The following is an 18,258-nucleotide window of genomic DNA, read 5'->3' as shown; positions in this document are numbered from 1 at the left end:
TTCAGCCTGCTCTGAGTCTGACCAAGTACCTGGCCCACAAAACTGACACCCATGAGCCCGCTGGTCTGGGCAGAGTGCCAGGGGTTGGGCTGGGGTCCTGAGCCTCTGTTGTCCGCACCTCGACTCCCTCCCCTGCCTCCAAGGGTGCACCCACTCACTGCTCATGGACACCTGGGGTCTCTCCTTGACTTTCATCCCTTTCACTGACCCTGTGCCCACAGTCTTGTCCAACTCACAGGGCTGGAAAGTCCCATGGCCCTCTTGGGAGGGATGCTGAGCTCGGAGAAGGCTGTGAACACTGAGATCAGGTCCCAGGTGAGGAGCAGGAGAGAGGCTAGGTACTCCCCAGAAAGTGACTTGGCTGCTCTTTGCCCTGAGTCCAATCACAGGGCTGCTCAGTTATGAAGCCCAGAGAGGCTGAGCCCAAACCCCTTAGCCTGAAGGGGGGCACTGGGGTCCATACCATATCTCCCCATATCCCCTTAAATAGCATCCCTGATTCCCCCCACCCCACATAAACAGACACTCCTGTTGGCATTTTTAGAAAGGAGGTGGGGAAAAGAATGTAGGATCTGAGCAGGCAGGGTCTGAGGGGCAACGGGCTGAGGCCCGGGGGATGCGTCCTTTCAACCATGCAGATCCAGCTTCCCCGCTTCCTTCTCTCCTGTCTGCCTTGAGGGAAGTGAGACCAGGACTCAGAATATGGGGCAGTGGTGCCCCAGGGATCGTTCCTCAACTACCATGTGGCCGGGTCCATAAGCTGTGTATTTGCTAACATTCTGCCTGTAAATCAATTCACTCTTTTAGGCTTGCCCTAAACAACCTCTGAAAGGAGGGTTCGGGTGCTTGTTCCATGACTTTCTGATTCATGTGAAATTAGACACAAAACTTGTAAAACATAAGCATGTATCCTGGTGTGCCTGGAACTTCCTGTTTACAGTCCTGCACTGGGACACAGGGTGACGAGTCCAGCCCCAGGGAAGTCACCTTGAGCGGTCACCCAGCCCGGCCATGGCAATGTCGGGCAAGGCAGGGCTGGGCTGGCCTCATGCTAGTGACACACTGAATGGATGACTGTCTGCCTCCTTGAATGAAAACTGAGAAGACAAATTCTTTCCACCTTAGCAAAGGAAACATTTGGTGGACCCGAGTTCAAAACATGAGGTCATGGAAGAAAGAGTGTCCAAGATCTTTGGTGATGGGCAGAATTGTGACCCCAAAAAATATACGTGGAAGTCCTGCCCTCCAGGACGTCCAAATGGGACCTTATTTGGAAGTAGGGCTTTGCAGAGGTGATCAAGCTGAGTAAAGATACGGTCAACCCTGGAGCAGGATGGGCCTCTAATCCGACCCGCCAGATGTCCTTAGGAGAAAGGGCTACAGCAAGACACAGGACAGCAGAAGGCTGTGAAAATGCAGTGATGCGTCTGCAGGCCAGGGTCACCCAAGATGCTGGCCACCACCAGGAGCTGGAAGAGGCAGGGAAGGATTTTCCCCAGCAGGTTTCAGAGAGAGTGTCTCTTGCCGGAACCTTGATTTTGGACTTCGGGCCTCCAGAAGTGTGAGATGATAAATGTCTGCTGTCTGAAGCTACCTGGTTTGTGGCATGTTGTCACGGCAGCCCCAGAAGTCCAATACACTGATTAAATAGAAATTTGCAGATCGCCACCCAGGTCCAAGGCTCTCCTTTTCAGGCGAGGAGGTGACCCACAGAGAGGTTATGTGACTTGGCCAGGGTCACGCAGCAACAGACGCAGAGGTGTGATTAGAACCCGGGCATCCAGCTCAGGGTCTGTACTCTTCCCACCAGCTCGGCCCCACCCCCCAAGGCAGCCCCCACACTGTGCTCACCCACGACCAGCTCGCGCACTTCCTTCCAGCGGATATGGCTGCCTGTCTCATGCAGCAGTGTCACTGTTATCCGTCGCTGGATGCCCTGCCAGTGCCAGGTGAGAGGATATGATCAGACGGCTCAGGGGGCCACTTGGGGTCAGGGAGGGGGACACAGGCAGGGTAGGGGCAAGGAGAGGTTCACACCTGGTGGAGGTTGGGGAGGGAACACAGGCAGGGTAGGGCTGGGAGGGGCTCACACCTGGTGGAGGAGGAAGGTCCCCATGCATGGCATGCCTCCACGGTGGTCCACCACGGCTGGGATGTAACTGGAAGAGAGAGACACATGTGAGGAGCGGCCGGCCCCTCCTCCCTGCCCTCCCTGCAGCACAGGACACAGTGAATGGGAGCAAAAACAGGGAAAAATCAGCAGCTCCCTCTGGTGAAGATCAGGCGGCCTGATCCATGGAGACCAGGGTCAGCTGAGCACAGAAACCCACCAGGCCTCCTTGGCTATTGCCTCCCAGCCCTGCCCACTGGACTGGCAGGGTGTCCAACAGGGAGACACAGTATGGCACGGCCTGGTCCCTCTGGGCTGGATCTTTGTAAGTTCCCAAGCGTCCTCTGCTTTCCCTGGTGCCCTGCAGATCCGCAACCCAAGACCAGAGGATCCAGAGGAAATCCTAGCAGATGGGCTCATCTGCTCCAACCTCTAAGGCTCCTGTCCCACTCTGAGCAAGGACCTAAGTCTCCACCAGGCCCCACCCTGAGCTGCCAGCTACAGCCCAGCTCCCAGCTGCCCCCAGGGCACCAGGCAGATCCCCGCTGGCCTCAGCACTGGGGCCCAGGAACCTGCCTCCCCAGGGCCTCAGGGCTCCCCTCCCACCTCCTTCAGGTCTTTGCTCAAAAGTCCCTTGATCACTTTGTAAGTGTCTTCTGCCACCCCGTCCCCGACCCATGTCCTGGTTTGCTGTCCTAGTGCTCAGGACCATGGGGCCACCAATTCAGGTGCTTATCTGTCCAGCACCTCCCTGCCCCCCATGCCAGTTCCTCCAGGACAGCGGGGAGCTTTGTCTGCTTTTACTCCCCAGGACCAAGATGAGGCTGGGCCCACAAGAGGTCTGCAGTGAACACCTGCTGGAAGGATGACTGGATGCTGGCATCCCTCAGGCAGCTCAGGTCCTCGTCCCTCTCCGCCCCATCCCCCCCACACTCACACCCTGGGGGTCCCAGCACCAGCACTCACTCGCCATTGGCCTCCAGCTCACAGATCTCGAAGTAGACCAGCAGGTCGTACTTGCAGTGGCAGGGCCCCGGACAGGGCCGCGTCAGTGTGCTGAGCTTGGTGGCGGGTACTGTAGGGACAGGAAGGCGGCATGCATGGATGGGAGACCTGACCCATCACGTGCCAAGGGCACACTCAAGGAGGAGGTGCCAGGGCCAAGGGGGCTCAGAGGCAGTGAGGGCACCTCCCCCTCCTCAAGGGAAACAACCAGCCAACCCCAGCCATTCCCAAGATACACGGGGTCCTGGGCACTCTGGCCTCAGCATGTCACACGGACGCTCACGTTCTCTGTGCCCCGGCTAGGAAAGCTACGTGGCCATGCACACTGGGCACAGCTCATGAGGAGAACAGTGGTCAAGACCCCAAGAACCAACAGGGCAGCCACAGATACACTTGTTCAAAAGCCCCACAACCCTCACGGGGCCCCTCTGCCATGCTGCCAGGCCCATCGCCTACACCACACCTTGGCTACAGCCTACTGCACCAGTCCAAGCACATCTCACCAGCACCCAGGCCTGGCCCAAGAGGCCCTGTCCCTCAGCTCCCACTGGCCCTCCACTCGTGTCCAGCTCCTGACAAACAGCCTCTGTCCTCACATCCTTCACCCACCTCTGTCCACCACTCCCTTCTCTGAGACACATTACACAGGTCCTCCTCTAGCAAGTCCCATCTGAGCCTCCTCCACCTCCCCTACAAATATGGATCTACAGGTCTTTCTTGCAGGCTGTGGGGAAGACTGAATCTCAGGGAACCCATACTGCGGGCCACAAAACCTGTACAGACCAGGGACTGGCTCTGCAGCAGCTGGAGGGTGTCCTCCCACAGTGTCCTCAGCCTGCAAACCTTAATCTTACAGGGGTTCAAAGGACAGGGTCCTTGCAAGGCAGGCACAAGAGGCTGACACCTAGTCACCACGTGTGCAGACCCAGTGCCTCCACCCACCAGCTGCAGAGGCAGCTTCTCACACAGGCCCCTACCCTCTGGGGCGCTGGTGCCTGGGACCACACTCCCTCCTTCAGAAGGGTTCTGGGCTGTGAGGGACTCAGCCACACCTGCCGGGCCTCAGTCTGGCTGCCTTTAGCTCTCCCCCAACCATGTCCTCGGGTTTTGGTCTTGCAGGGAATAAACTCCACTCTTTTAACTAAAAGCCAATGAATCTCAAGTGCTATTCCACGACCCACCTGTTCCCACAGGCAGAGGCTCCAGGCTCCGGGCAAAAGCTCTGACAAATACTCCTCCCTGACTGACCCCACACTCTCACTCCCACCTCCAGCCTTCGACCCCCATGAAGGAGCTTCCTAGACTGCCCTTCACCCCCAAATCTCTACCTTTCTGTGTTCAGCTGAGATGCCTGAAGTCCCGTCAAAGCCCCCAGCCCCCTTGCTGTCTTCCTTCCTCGGCTCCCCACACCTCTGCCACCAGCTCCAGGCTACTCTCTGGGCACAGGGCAGACCCTTGCTCCATGGGGACCCCATGAGGCCTGACAGGCTCAGGGTGGCCCCAGAGTGCCTGGGAGGGCACAGCCCCGTCACAGAGGACAGCATCCACTGCGGGGGCCCAGCCCACTACAGCACCCACAGTGAGGGGAGCCCATTGCCCTGAGATGGCTCCAGAGACCCTTCCTACCTGGCTTGGACAGTGGCATGACCCGAGGGAAGTGGCGGCGCGAGGGCCTCAGGGGGCTGTGGAGAAAGAAACACCAGTGTGAGGTGTTTGTGGGACCCTGGGTGGGAGGGGTCAGAAGGAGACAGAGGGCTACTGGCCCCAGGTGCCCATCCCTGCCCCCTCCCGCCCTCTCTTCTCCAAGACTGTCCACCAGCTTGGGTGGGAGGAAGAGGAGGGACCTTTGGGACCCCAGATTCCACCCCAGAGGCCACAGGAAACCAGGGCAAGGTTCAAGCTCTGGCTTCCAATCCAGAGTCCCTCAGGCACTCCCAAGGACAGACAAGCAGCCCCAAAACAAAGCCTTCATTGCCCTTCTCTTTCCCTGACACCCTGGAGGGCCCCTGAGCTCCCAGTCCTGCCTGACAGCTGAGGGGAGTTGGAGGTGGGAAGACAAGGGCCCACCCAAGGCCTCTGCTGTTCTCTCTGCACTCGAGGTGCCCAGGAGGCGCCGGCTTGGCCCAGGGTAGACACTCCTATCCACCTTCAAGGGTTTGGGTGAGATGGCCTGAGTGGAAGTCCTGACTTCACGTCCCAGCCCCACGAGTCTCTCTGAGCCCCCATTTTCCAGGTCTCAGGAGGCTGCATGGACTGAGGGAGCTAGGCCGGGCTTCCTCAGGGTGTGGCACAGCTGGGCCCCTTTCCTGGGGTCCTTGGTCAGCAGCAGAAGTGGTCTCCCCGGGGCCACCCCAGCATCCTACAGCTGGCAGCCCCTGCACACTGCCCAGGCCAGCAGGAGGTCAAGCAATGCTCACAAGGAACGCTCTGCAGTCCTGAAGGAGAGAAGCTGTGGGAAGGCCCAGAGCTCTTAATCGCTCTCTGAGTCCTGCCAGCCCTGGGCAAAAGGCCTCCTGGATTGGCAGGGGAGGTGGGTTTCAGGGGGTGCATAGGCTCTGCAGCTTCAAGACAGCTGGATGAAAAGATCTGGGCAGGGGCTTTGAGGACTGCAACCCCGAACCCCCAATCCAGGGCACTGACCTGAGCACGTCCTTGCAGAGGGGCGGGAACGGGTGCTGCTGGTAGTGGCCGAAAACCTCGAACACAATGGGCTGGCTCTTGATGTACTCAATGAAGGACTTGGTCACCTCCACTGCGATCTGGTGGGCAGGCAGGTGGGAGGACAGGAGGGCACGGCCAGGCCACATTCAAGGGGGAAGGAGAGTCACATCAGTGAGCTAAGTGCTTCGGGCCCAGATCTGGGACCCCTAGCTGGGCCCACCTCTACCCAGGGGCAGCAGCCTCCTCTAGGCCCTTCAGCCCAGCCCCTCCTCCCACCACATGCCCCAGACGGACTCTGGAGTGTGTCTCTCGGCCTCTCTCCCCAGGATGAACGGGGGCCACGTGGTCAGCTGCCCTTTCAGAACACAGAGCTGGGAAAGGTGACAGAGGGCAGTGCTGGTCTCTGCAGAGCGCCCCTTCTTGGGCCCTGCCCCACTCAGCAAGAGTTACGGGTTGGACCCTCACCAAATTCATATGTTGAAGTCCTAACCCCAGGACTTCAGAATGAGAGTGTGTCCTGAGATAGGGCCTTTACAGAGATAATGGAGCTAAAGAGAGGTCATCACAGTGGGTCCCAATCCAGCATGGCTGCTGTCCCTATGAAAAGGGAAAGTTTGGGCCCAGACCCACGCAGAGGGGGAGGGCCACGCGGACAGATACAAGGAAGAGGCAGCTGTTCTATAAGCCAAGGATAGAGGCCTAAGAAGGAGGCGACCCTGCCCACACCCTCATCCTGAGCTTCCAGCCTCCAGAGCCGTGGGAGGCCACATTTCTGTTGTTTGAGATGCCCTCGTCTATGGTGCTTTGTGACAGAAGTCCCAGGCAACTAACCCACCGAGTCTCCAGGTTATCAGCCCTCCCAAATCTACACCCGCGGCCTGGCACTCAAAGCCTGGCTCCCTGGTAGCTTTCCTTATCACTGTTAGGCACCTCTTTCCCCTGCTGCCCCAGGAGCCCAGTTCTCCCGCCTCCAGGAGGAGCTGCTCTGCCCTAAAGGCCCCTCTTCTCCATGACCCTAGCAGCCCAGCTGCCATCACCCTCCTGCCTGGAGTTTTCCAGACCTCTCAGGACATTGCCGGCACCCTGCAGCCCCTGTGACCCTGCCTCCTTCCCATTCCCAACACTCAAGCCAGGGCTGCCCTCACTGAGCACCCGCAGCCCTCAGTACAAACCCCAGGCCCCACTGCACCTGCATCCGGCTCCCCATCGGCTCTATGCTCACCATGGGCAGCTCTCAGGGGCTCTGAGCAGCCCCCATCTCCCAGTTGTAAACCCATCAAGGGTCTCCCACTGCCCAGAAATCACTCCTACACCCTGCCGGGCACTGGAGTTCCTGGTGCTCAGGGCAGCCCTGGCCCACAACTGGTGTTCAGAAGAGGGAGAATGAGCCATGCTCAGAGAGGCCCTGGGAGGGTTGGTCGGTGGCAGGGATGGGGAGAAGCACCCAGGGACGTACGTTCTGGACATGGTAGAAGCCGAGTGGGGGGCCTCTGCCTGTGTTCTTCAGGGGCTCCGTGGAGAAGGCCTCATCGTGGCGGTGGATGAAGCTGCAAAGCAGAAGAGGTGCTTTGGTATGGGGTGTGGGACTTGGGACAAGACCTTACCAGGTGGAATCACTTCACATGAGGGCGCTGGGGCATTCAGGGTGCTGGGGCGGGGCCGACATGGCACCAACATGGCCTGCACCCTGCTCGGTACCCAGGCAGGGGAGCTTCGGGCACAGAGTCCCTATGCGGCACGGGGACACCAAGGCAGCAGGGGCTCACTTGAACTGGCAGAATATGTCAGCGTATTCGGCAGAGATGCTGGACGCTTGCAGGACTGTCACACGGAAGGTGAAGGTACTGCCCAGGCGGAGGTGGTCCAGGGCAGTGTCCAGGGGCCCGTCCAGGGCGGCTTTCTCAGAGCTGTCTAGGAGGAGGCCTTCTGGGGGCACCGCTGCTGGGAGTCAAGGAGAGTCATGGACCTCCAGACCATATTGTCTTCCAGCCACAGGCCTGGGCCGGGCTCAGGAACCAGGTCTCAGCATGCCCCACGCCCTGGGCAGCTGGGCTGGGGAACCCACCTGAACAGGTGTTGTTGTTGACTTCGTCGGCTGAGGGCCCCACGTCTGCGCCCTGGCCCTGGCCCTCCACGATGCGAAGCTCTTCCTGGGAGGTTCCCGAGCGGGACATCCCCACCACGGGGCAAGACTCAGACTGGAACTGATCAGAGGGGGACCAGAGTCAAAGAGAGCCAGAAGCTGGCTGGGGAGGGGCACCGCAGACCCTGTCACAGGCCCACCGGAGGGCTGTGCCACCCAGAGCCTGGGCTGGGGCCTCCATGAACCCATGCACCAGACCTGCCCCTGCCTTGTGGGGGTCACCCACCTCCCCAGGCCTCAGTTTCCCCTGCTGTGGATGTGTGTCTTTGGATTCTATAGCCTACGACTATGTGAAGTCTGAGCTGTCCTGGAAACAACTTACCACCCACCTCTCTGGTCTTCAGTTCAGCCGGACCCCCGCCTGCCAGGACCCCTTGCCCAGCAGGTTAGCTCTCTCCCCTCCCCTTCTTGGGCACCCCCAACACCGACAGCCCCTCTAAGAGAAAAGGTGTTGGGCAGACAGACCACCTCGCTCAGGGAGTAGATCACCCAGGTTCCGGGTGACGGCATGGCCAGGTGGGCACGGGTGAGAAGTGAGTCTAAGAATCTGGGGGCAGGAGCCACCTGAGCATGGCCTGGGGTGCACTTTGGGGACCTTCCTCCACCACTCTCTCTCTCAAGAGCGGAAGAGGAGACTGAGTGGTCCAGGTGCCACTGGACACAGCGCTGGCCCTTCACATGAGGACCGCAGGTAGGCAGCCTCAGGGGGCCCCTCATTTTCACTGGGTGGCAGGCAGGGAGCAGGCGAAGGGGGCAGTGGGATGCGCTGTCCTGTGGGGACCCAGAGGAGAACTGCTCCAGAGAAGGGAGACAGGGTGGGGATGGCTGCACCTCAGTGTCTGTTCTGGAGGCTAGTGTTGTCTACCTGCTCTGCACCCCGGCTTGGACCCTGGAGCGGTCTTGGTGGGAGATGGGCGGATCCAGGGGTCAGGGCGAACCCGGAAAAGGGGCGTGGTGTGCTTGGAGACAGGGCAGACTCAGTGCTCTGGACCAGAGGGAAGAACCCCAAGAGGACTTAAGGCCCGTGGGATGAGACAGGGGCGTTAGAGGAGCAAAGTGCACAGGACTCCAGTGAGCGCCAGGCACCTCCAGGTCTGGGACTTGGGAGGGAGCTTGGTACCTTTTCAAAATGCTGGTCGTCAAAGGAGATTTTAGCAGTTCCCGACTGGCGGACGCCAGAGCCATAATCGGGGGCCTCTTCATCGGCTGCAGGAGAAATGGAGCAAATGGTTGGAGCCCAGCTTGTCCCCTGAGGTGGGTGTGGGCAGAGCAAGGCTGGGCCACCCCGCAGTCAAAGTGAGGGCACAGGAGCAAGAGCGGGCAGCAGGCCCCTGACCGAAGCTGCCACCCGTGGCTCAGTGACAACCAGGGCATGTCCCGGCACACTGACCACCCGCCTGTACTGCCCAGGAGTCCCAAAGCAGCCATGGCCTCATCACAGACCACTTTGATAGGGGTCACAAAGTCTATATTTTCAAAACCAAATCTTGCCCGAATTCCCAGGCGCTCAAGCAGAACCCGGGTGGCCCCTCCCCATCCCCATGCGCAGAGAACACCCCGCCAGCCCCGCTGGTTCCACCTCCAGAATCACGACGTGCCTCTGCCACCATGTGGGTGAAGCTACCACCTATCACCTGTCTAGACATTCGAGGGCCACCAACCGCCCCTTCACGCAACTCCCCAGGCCTGCCGGTGCATCCGCCCACACTCCCCAGCCTTCAAAGCTCTCAGTGGACCCGCTGCCCGAAGCCCTGGGCTCTATCCTGCCATGGTCTGCGACAGCCAGCGCCTGCTCATGGAGGAGTCGGTGCTGAGGGAATAGCAAACCGACCTTGCCCAGGTCACAGGTAGGGCTGGTGAGACTTCTGAGACCACCAATGCAAGGGCTGGGGCCTTTTCTAAGTTCCCTTCTCCACCACCACAGTCATCAGACAGGGAAACAATTAGGTGTCACCCAACATAAAATGATCCAGTTGTAGGATGGCCGGCAGGAGGCCTGGTGACCCAGCCCAGGATAGGAGCACTTCCCAGGCACTGTCCCAGACTGGTTTCCCAGTATATGACCTGGGAGAGCAGGGGCTGTGGACCTGGGCACGCAGACCTGGGCTCAGAGCTACCGTGCACCTTCCTAACTGGTGATCCTCATCTGAGAGGAGGGGGTACCTCTCAATCCCATAGGGTGCAGGACAGAGGTAGAGCTTTGCACTGAGATTGAACCCGGGGCCTGGGAAATGGGCAACCTCCACGTGGACCCCAGAGGCCCCCTCTGACCAGGGCAGACCAGGACGGCAGTTGCCCTCGCAAGGACATGGACCGGCCCCACAGCCTCTGGTGCAGCCCCACTCTCAGGGGGTGGCTGTCAGGGTGGGGGCCAGTGGGAGGAAGTGGTCAGCATGGCTCTGCTCAGCCATCCTGACCACTTGGTGGGAGCTGCTGGCACAAGGCAGGATCGGGAGGACCTGGTGAGGTGGGGGTGGCCCCTCCTGGAGGGGAGAGGGAGGTAATAGGTGTTCCCAGCTTTCCTGAGCGTTGCAGCTCCGGTAAACACCGCACCTTGCAGCAGCAGGGCTAGGGCCCTTCCCTGGTGCTCACCCTTACTCCCCAGCTGGGCCCCCAGCTTCTCAGCACGGTATCACAGTGACTGGATGGCAAGCAAAGACATGGCCAGTGGGAGGTGCTGTAAACAACATTTAAAAATCATGGGCTAGGCTGGACACGGTGGCTGGCCGGGCGTGGTGGCTCATGCCTGAAATTCCAGCCCTTTGGGAGGCCAAGATGGGCAGATCACTTGAGGTCAGGAGTTCGAGAGCAGCCTGGCCAACAGGGTGAAATCCCATCTCTACTAAAAACACAAAAATTAGCTGGGCGTGGTGGTATGCTCCTGTAGTCCTAGCTACTCTACTCAACAGGCTGAGGCAGGAGAATCGCTTGAACTGGGAGGCAGAGGTTGCACAGTGAGCCGAGATCAAGCCACTGCACTCCAGCCTGGTGACAGAGCAACACTTCGTCAAAAAAAAAAAAAAAAAAAAAAAAAAAAAAGAAAGAAAGAAAGAAAAAAAGAAAAAGAAAAGAAAGAAATTATGGGCTAAGGAGAATTTGACATCAGAGTCAAATTAACTTCATTAATAAGGTGGGATTACAATTGCCCAAGGCAGCCAGGATAGCAGGGCTGGGAGGACCAGACATCTTGCATCTTGCGGGGAATATGAGGTATCTCAGGGTGGAGAATATGAGCCATCTCATAGTTGGGGGACTTGCCATCTGGGGAGGGGTATGGCCATCTCAGCCTGCTCCAAGTCACTCCTCTGAGCAGCCCCAACCAGGTAGCCAGGAGCCCCCCTGCAGCCATGGATGCACGTCCTCTCTGCATCCATCTGCCTGCCTGCCTGTCTGTCTGTACTACTCCCTCCCCAGGATGCCCAGGCAGCCAAGGCCTTTGAGAGGAAAAAGAGTGGTCCCTGGTGAGGGGAGACCTCGGTGGAGGAGCCCAGGGTGGGCTGGGAAGGGAGTGGGACCTTCCCTCATGGCACAAGCCACCTCTTGCCCTGCAGCTTCCCAGGCAGCCAAGTTCTTTCACATCTGTGTTCTCGAGTACCCTTCAACATTCCTATCAGGTGTGGAGCATTACAACGGATTCCATTTACATGTGAGCAAACCAAGGCTCACAGGCACTCTGGGGCTGCGCTGGTGCCTCCCGCCATCAGGAGCCGGCCAGGCCTGGGCCGAGCAGTGCCAGTCTCCACCTCCCCCAAGGGAGGGGCTGCATCTTCAGGCCCAGTGTGGAGGCAGACAGGCCTGTGCCTGAGAGACCAGGGAGTGCATCAGGGAACCAGAAGCACCCCAGGGAGGGCTGCCCTGAGCAGGGCCCAGGGGCCAGGGACGGCGCCTCGCAAGCCTTTCCTGGGGCTGCAGAGACAGCCAGGTAGGTGGGATGTGTTGACAGAGAGCACCTGCTCTGCAGCAGGCTGGGGGAGGGATCCAGGTGGTCTTGGGTCCATCTGGGGCTGCCTGATGGGAAGGTGGAGACCCCCAACCAGAGCAGGCTCAGATGGCACTGGGCTCAGCCTGCACGGCCCCCAAGGCACCCCCAGCTGACCCCGGGGAGTCCAGGAGGCCAGAGCCAAGAGCTGGGCAGCAGGGGTTTCCCCTCCAGGGCGCACTGGGGGGCAGCAGGCCCAGGTGCCAGCTAAGGACAGGGTAGAAAAACAGCTTCAGGTTGACCCCAGGGAGAGTGGAGGGCCAGCTGAGGCCAGCTTCCCACTGACCACTACATGAGGCCAGAGGGCCCTTCTCAGGTCCCTGCCTCTGCCTGCAAAGGTGAGAGCTAGCCCCAGAGGCTCCAACGCCACACACGGCCTTTGACCCACACGCACCTGAGATGGCCTGGACGGCCACGCGGAGGAAGCCCTTCACCTCGCCCTTCTCGCTGACGATGGCCACACGGTGCACCAGGGGAACGGGGTACAGCAGGTTGCTCAGGTACACGAAGGCCCTGGGGGGAAGTAGAGGCTGTGGTCATGGGCCACCCCTCCACACGTGTTCTGACGGCAGCGGTGGCAGCATGGCCTGGCTCACGACACAACACGGAGCTGCAAAGCAGAGGGAAGCCGCCGGACAGGACAGCCAGGGCCAGGACAGCAAGAGCGGGCGGGGACAGGCAGGGTGGGCACTCGGAGGAGACAGGAGGTGAAGGGACAGAGAGGAGGACGAGGAATGAGCTGCGGCGAGCAGAGGCACAGCCCAGTTGGGCCCGGACCTGGCTGCCTGAGAAGGGAGCACCCGAGGAGGGCGGTTTCAGCCTGCTTCAAGGAGGACGGGGGCCAGACCAGGACCCAGACCATGCTGTGCTGCCCACCCTTTCACACTGGCACTGATGGCCAGCATTGCTCTGCCTCCTGCCCACTTCCCAGGGGTCCCTGACACTCACGGACCCCACAGAACCCCTTGCCTGAACAGAAACTCAGCAGGTGGGAGCTCCGAGGTGAGTTGGCCAAGATGAGGCACCCCTAGTCTAGGGCCCAGGGAAGTGCTGAATGGAGCCCTGAGGACACCCCCAGGGCCATGGTGCAACCCAGAGCACCAAGACCCCTCCTTTCCCAGGACCAGCCTAGGCAGAGACCACGAGCAACTACGGTCGCCAGACAGCTGCTGCGTTCCCTGTGCTGTCCAATATGTGGGCAGCTGGGAAGACAGAGAGGACCCTGGAAGACCCACGACACCCAGCCATGGGGAAGGATACCCTGCTTCCTGCTCTAGGCAGGTGTGGCTCTGAGCACCGTGACCTCCGGCATGGGAAAGGGCCGTGCCTGGGGCCCTCAATTCCAGAGCAGATACTGATGAGGGGTTGAGTGAGACTCAGCGGGCTGTGAATGTCCAATACCTCTCTCAGGTGGGCTCCTGACCTTGCTCCCTCCACCCCCTAACCCCCCCCCCGACTTCCCTGCAGCAGCAAGTCGAAACCAGCAGCACCGTGGCCTCTCCTACTCATCAAATCCATCAGTTCCACCTCAAAAGTCTTCAAGAAGCCCCCCTCAACTGTTCCATCACCACCAGCCACCCTGCCATGGCTCCACAGCAGCCAGAAAGGTCTCAAGGCACCAGTCGGACATCCTCCCACGCCTTTGGTGACACCCAAGCTCCTTGCAGGGGCATCCATGCCCCACGTGGCCCTGGGGGTCCAGGCCCTGCCTCCCCATCACAGTCAAGCTCGGCCTTGTGGCCCATGGGTCCATGGATGCCCTGGGTATTCCTGCTCCCAATGCAGAAGCCCCACCCTCCATCTCATCGGCTGCCTCAACCCTCCTCAGAGGCCCCAGCATCCCAGCAACTGTCAGGACCTTCCCCTTGGCCGTCTCGTTCATTCTGACTTTACACATCCCCATGGAACCTCCCTTGCTTTCTGAGTGGCTCTGCTAAACTGAGACCTGACCACTGCCCCCACTGCAAAATGGCCCAGGCAAGGCTTGTAGTAGGAAAAGGGTCTCGCTGCCCTCCAGGGGCCTGAAAGTCTCCTCAGTCCTCCCTCCTGGGGTAAAGGAAGCCCCTGGTGGCTTCTTGGGCCCTCTCCCCAGAACAACACGCCCTCTGAAGATGCCCCCCAAGAAGCGAGTGCTCCACACCCACGGAGCCCATCAGGGAGGGACCTGTTACCCACAGGGCTGCAGGTGGCTCTGCCTGACTTAAGTGCTGGGGCTGGGGTTCCACTGCCCTGGGCCACCCACCCGGGTTATGTCCAGAAGCGCCCATGGAAACTCAGCCTGGCCCTAGTCACGAGAGGACATTGAGGCCCACAGGGTGGGGGCCCCTCCCCACAGTCCTGCTGGGTGCCCTACAGGCAGGGAGTCACCAGCACCCCCTTGGGAGGGGGACGGCAATGCCTTCCCTCCCCAGGGCACCCCGGGCTCCCGGACGAGGGTCTCTGCTTGACAGTGGGGGTGGGAAAAGGGGCTGCTACAAACTGAGCAAAGCTAAGATGTCCAGGAGTGGGGCTGGCGAGAGCCAGGACTTGGGCCACCAGACAGCACGGGCTCTTCCCAGTGGCTGTCGCACCATACTGGGCGAGACGTAAGGAGACCAGGCGGGACGGCCTATGCTGCCAGGCTCTGAGCCAGCCCCTGCCCTCCAGTCCCTACCCACCCCACCCTTTCCCAGAGCCAGTGCCCACTGCAAAAATCCCAGGGTTGGAGGGCAGAAGGGCACTGAGGATGAAGAGACTGCCCCACCCCCACCCTACTCTGCAGGGAGCCCATAGGGCAGCCCTCAGAGAGGGGGCGGGACCCGGGACCACTCCCACTGTGGGCCAGGTGAGGACACTCAGGCACTGAATCCACTGGCACAGCCTCACAGGAAGGAGAGGCTATAGCTGTCCAGGGCCACCCAGACAGGGTCAGACACTACCTCTCCTACCCCAAAGACCCCTCACCAGAGCTGCCTTCCCAGAAGCTTAGGGCAATTCCGCAGGGGCTGCTGGCAGTGAGCAGAGCCTTGGGCTCTGGGGCCATCCACATGTGCCACTCACGGCACCACAAAGGTGACCCACAAACCTCTGAGCTCCCCAGGACCCCACCCAGAGGGAGGAGGCTTCTGCACCTGAGTGAGGGAAGGGGCCACACCCTCCCCACTCTTAGCTCTCAGGGTCTCACCTGACCCCCTCCTCACCCTCCTCCACTGCCCTGAAAGGCCAGGTCCAAAGGGGTCTGAGGCCGTGCACAGACAGGTAAACTGAGGCAGGGGCCAGGCCCGTCCCAAGTCACATGGTGAGACTGCAGCAGGCAGGCCCCTTCCTGGCTGTCTCCACAGGGCCTCCCTGCTGAACAAATGCGTGTGGAACTGACTCTGAGGGGACGCCTTCTGCCATGTTGCCATCCGTGGGCTCAGGCACCAGCAGCACAGCACAGACGCGAGTGCCTCACAAATCAGACAGGGGCTGGGCTCGAGGAGGCCCAAGTCCCTCACAGCCCCAGGCTCAGATCATCCCATTATGAAGCATCATGGCAGAAATCACAGCAGCCGGCATCTATAGAGGTTCCCGAGGGGCCAAGCACCGTGGTGAGCACACAGGGCCTTTTGTTCTTCTGTCTCCTGGGAGGCAGCGCACCCCCATCTCCTTGCCAGGGCACATCCTAATAAACAGCCATCTCAACTCAACCAGCGGCACCCTTCTTTCTTGGAGATGCACAGAATCCACCCAGGGCCTCAGCACACTAGAACGATGAAATGTGGTACTTATACCCCATCGCACAGAGGAAGGAAGAGCCTGAGGCACAGAGATTAAGGAAGTGGCCAGGGCCTGGCAGCGAGGGCCTGCGCGGGACTCCTCTCCAGCTCAACTGTGTGAACACCAAGCTCCACCGCCTACTTCTAGGGCCAGGGTTGGCTTCCATGGGCACTTCCCCACCCACTCTGAGTGGGCAATTCACCTGGGCACCTGCCTAGTTCCACAGCTGATTAATTCAGCAGATTGACTGTTTCATGCTTTTTCAGATTGTCCTCATGCTGGGAGCTGGGGGGACCCAGACACTGCAGCACCACAGACTGCTGCTGCTTTCAAACAGATGGGCAAGATGCAGCCCAGATTGTGCTCCAAAGGTGGGGACTGCTGAGGGTGGGGCCTTGAGGGACATCCAGGTGGAGGTTATACAATGAAAAGGACTCCTGGGGTCTGACACCAAATGATCCCCGATCTTTACTGCACCCTGTGAGCATCCTCATGGCACTGACCCAGGCCCCAGGCCACCAGTGAGACATGTGGATCTGGCTGTGGCTCTAGTGTCGGGTGTTCTCCTCTCCCCACTGCCCGTCCCAGTCTGCCTGGCTTGGTGATAGACTTGTTCAGCCAGAAGGGACCTCTGGGACCCGGAATCCACTGCCCCAGTGGCAGCACCAGCCTCAAGAGAGCTGTGAGCTGGGCCTGGAAGGTGCCCCCCTACTCTGTGAAGAGAGCATGCCAACCAATGCACCCGAAGTGTGAGGCGATGGGGCAGAGCGCTGGTGCCTGGCATCTTGGAGCCTGGCGTCTCTGCCCAGTGGAGACACCCTCCCAGGCAACAGGCCTGGGCAGGCCATGCCCCCCACCTGCCCTTCAGGTGCCAGAAATAACCTGACATGTTGGGAGCCAGAACATAGCCCAGGCCTGTCCCTACCTGAAGCGGACACACCCAACGCACAGAGAGTGGCTCTCGGAATCTCAGGCCGAGAAACGCCATCCACAGCCATGCTGCAAATACCAAGAGAGAGGGGCCCCAGCCCACCAAGAGCACCATGTGGGACTCAAGGGAGTGGCGTGGTTTTGCCAGCCCAGGGGGCAGGCACAGAGCTGACCCTGAGTGAAGCCCTCGAGCCGCAGCAACGTTTATCGACCCAGCCCTAGACACCTGCGCTCCCTTCCCAGCCCTGCTCCCCTCCCAGGGACCCTCATCCCAGGCAGTCAGCCTCTCGCCCTGCTCTCTCTGCAGCTCCTGTGCCCACCCACCCTTCCCGTGTTTCCTACCTGTGCCAGGGGAAATCAGAGCCCCAGGCCCACTCCTGTTGGAATATGGGCAGTGGTCACCAACCCAACTGCCTCCCCAGGTCACCTGGTGCCCCAGACTGCCAGAGGCAGAGGCCCCTGGGGGCCGACCCTGGCCTTGGGTGAGGAGCCCCAGTGTGGAACACAGGAGGCCAGTGCCAGATGGGCCTTCCGCAGAGGCCAGGGTACCTTGAAGCAGACTGAAACCCAGCCCGAAAGAGGCGGCAGCAGAGGCAGACAGAGCGAGGGCTGAGTGTGGCGGGAGGGAGGGAGGAGGCAGGCGCTAACCACAGATTGGTGAGGTGCAAAGACGCATGCTGGGACCCAGGGAAGCCTTTCCAGAGGGGACAAGAGTGGGTGCCCCTATTTCGCTGAAGCTTTGGAGAGAGAGCCAGCAGCTACCAGAAGGTTAAAGGAAAATCAACGAGGGGCCTTCCCAGGGCTGGGCCTGCACAGCTGCTGCGTGGGAGAAGCCAATTCTTGCCAAACCAAAAAGATTAAGATGATTCCAAATGAAGCCCTTCACAGACCACCCCGCAATATGGGGGCCAGGTCTCTCTTTGATGACTTTTGTTTGGTTTGGTAGTTTTGTAAAATCTCAAATCCACAAAAGGGGAAAAAAATGTTGGAAGGACCCAGCTCTTTCTGGCTGAGACTGCGAGAGCCCCACCCCACTTCTCCTGATGTCCTCGTCCCCCTGTGCGTCCTGATCCCTCACCTGCCTGACACCCGGAGCCACTCCTGGGGCCCAGCAGGTGCAGGGGCCTGGCCCTACAGCCTGGGGCTTTCTGAGAGAGGCCTGCATGGAACTGGCCTTGGGGTCCACTGCTCCCTCTTGGGCGCTGTAGAGTGGGAAGTACAGGCCCACAGCATCTCGGAGGGAGGGTGCCACAAGTTTTTATCTGGTGGGCCAGCTCATCTCACCTTACAGCCTAGTAACACTCAGGGAAAATTAATCAGAATAAATCCATGGCATGGGCCCATGGGGACCTGCTGTCTTCCAAGAGGGAGGGCGAGGCTTTCCTTCCACCATCTCCACCCAAGGACAGAGTAAAGCTCGTGCAAATTCTGTGATCTGGGGCCACCCTCAGCCTTCAGCTGTCAGCACGGCTGCTCCAAGCTCAAGACTTCTGAAAACTTCCACTGGCCTAGCCCAGGGAAGCAATCTTAATCTCCAAAAAAGGTTGTTATTAAGAATTATCTTATGACATTCATATATGAAAAACATATAAATTCAGCTGTTTCCTGAGCTGACTTTCGGACTACTCCAGCCAGGTTTCTAGATCTTTCCTTCACCTGACTTCCCTTCCATGATAACAGGAAGGCAGTTGG

At 59.8% G+C, this 18,258-nt stretch overlaps 1 protein-coding gene across 23 annotated transcripts in view; it reads right to left on the bottom strand.

The window, feature by feature from the left end:
* KIF1A (kinesin family member 1A) overlaps nucleotides 1-18,258 on the bottom strand; it is a 112,363-nt gene that overhangs the window by 23,478 nt on the left and 70,627 nt on the right. For all 23 annotated transcript variants that reach the window (XM_050751999.1, XM_050751998.1, XM_050752001.1 and 20 more), the window contains 10 exons: nucleotides 12,293-12,411; nucleotides 9,040-9,125; nucleotides 7,842-7,980; nucleotides 7,543-7,714; nucleotides 7,233-7,323; nucleotides 5,756-5,874; nucleotides 4,742-4,797; nucleotides 3,077-3,185; nucleotides 2,093-2,159; nucleotides 1,852-1,936 (listed from right to left, as the gene is read on the bottom strand). In XM_050751999.1, the coding sequence (XP_050607956.1) occupies nucleotides 1,852-1,936; nucleotides 2,093-2,159; nucleotides 3,077-3,185; nucleotides 4,742-4,797; nucleotides 5,756-5,874; nucleotides 7,233-7,323; nucleotides 7,543-7,714; nucleotides 7,842-7,980; nucleotides 9,040-9,125; nucleotides 12,293-12,411 (1,043 nt within the window). The remainder of the gene's footprint in view (nucleotides 1-1,851; nucleotides 1,937-2,092; nucleotides 2,160-3,076; nucleotides 3,186-4,741; nucleotides 4,798-5,755; nucleotides 5,875-7,232; nucleotides 7,324-7,542; nucleotides 7,715-7,841; nucleotides 7,981-9,039; nucleotides 9,126-12,292; nucleotides 12,412-18,258) is intronic.

Source organism: Macaca thibetana, chromosome 12 (genome assembly GCF_024542745.1).
Source record: "Macaca thibetana thibetana isolate TM-01 chromosome 12, ASM2454274v1, whole genome shotgun sequence".
Classification (NCBI taxonomy): Eukaryota; Metazoa; Chordata; class Mammalia; order Primates; family Cercopithecidae; genus Macaca; species Macaca thibetana.
Note: the sequence above shows the minus strand (reverse complement) of the source record. Positions and strands in the feature narration are given on the sequence as shown.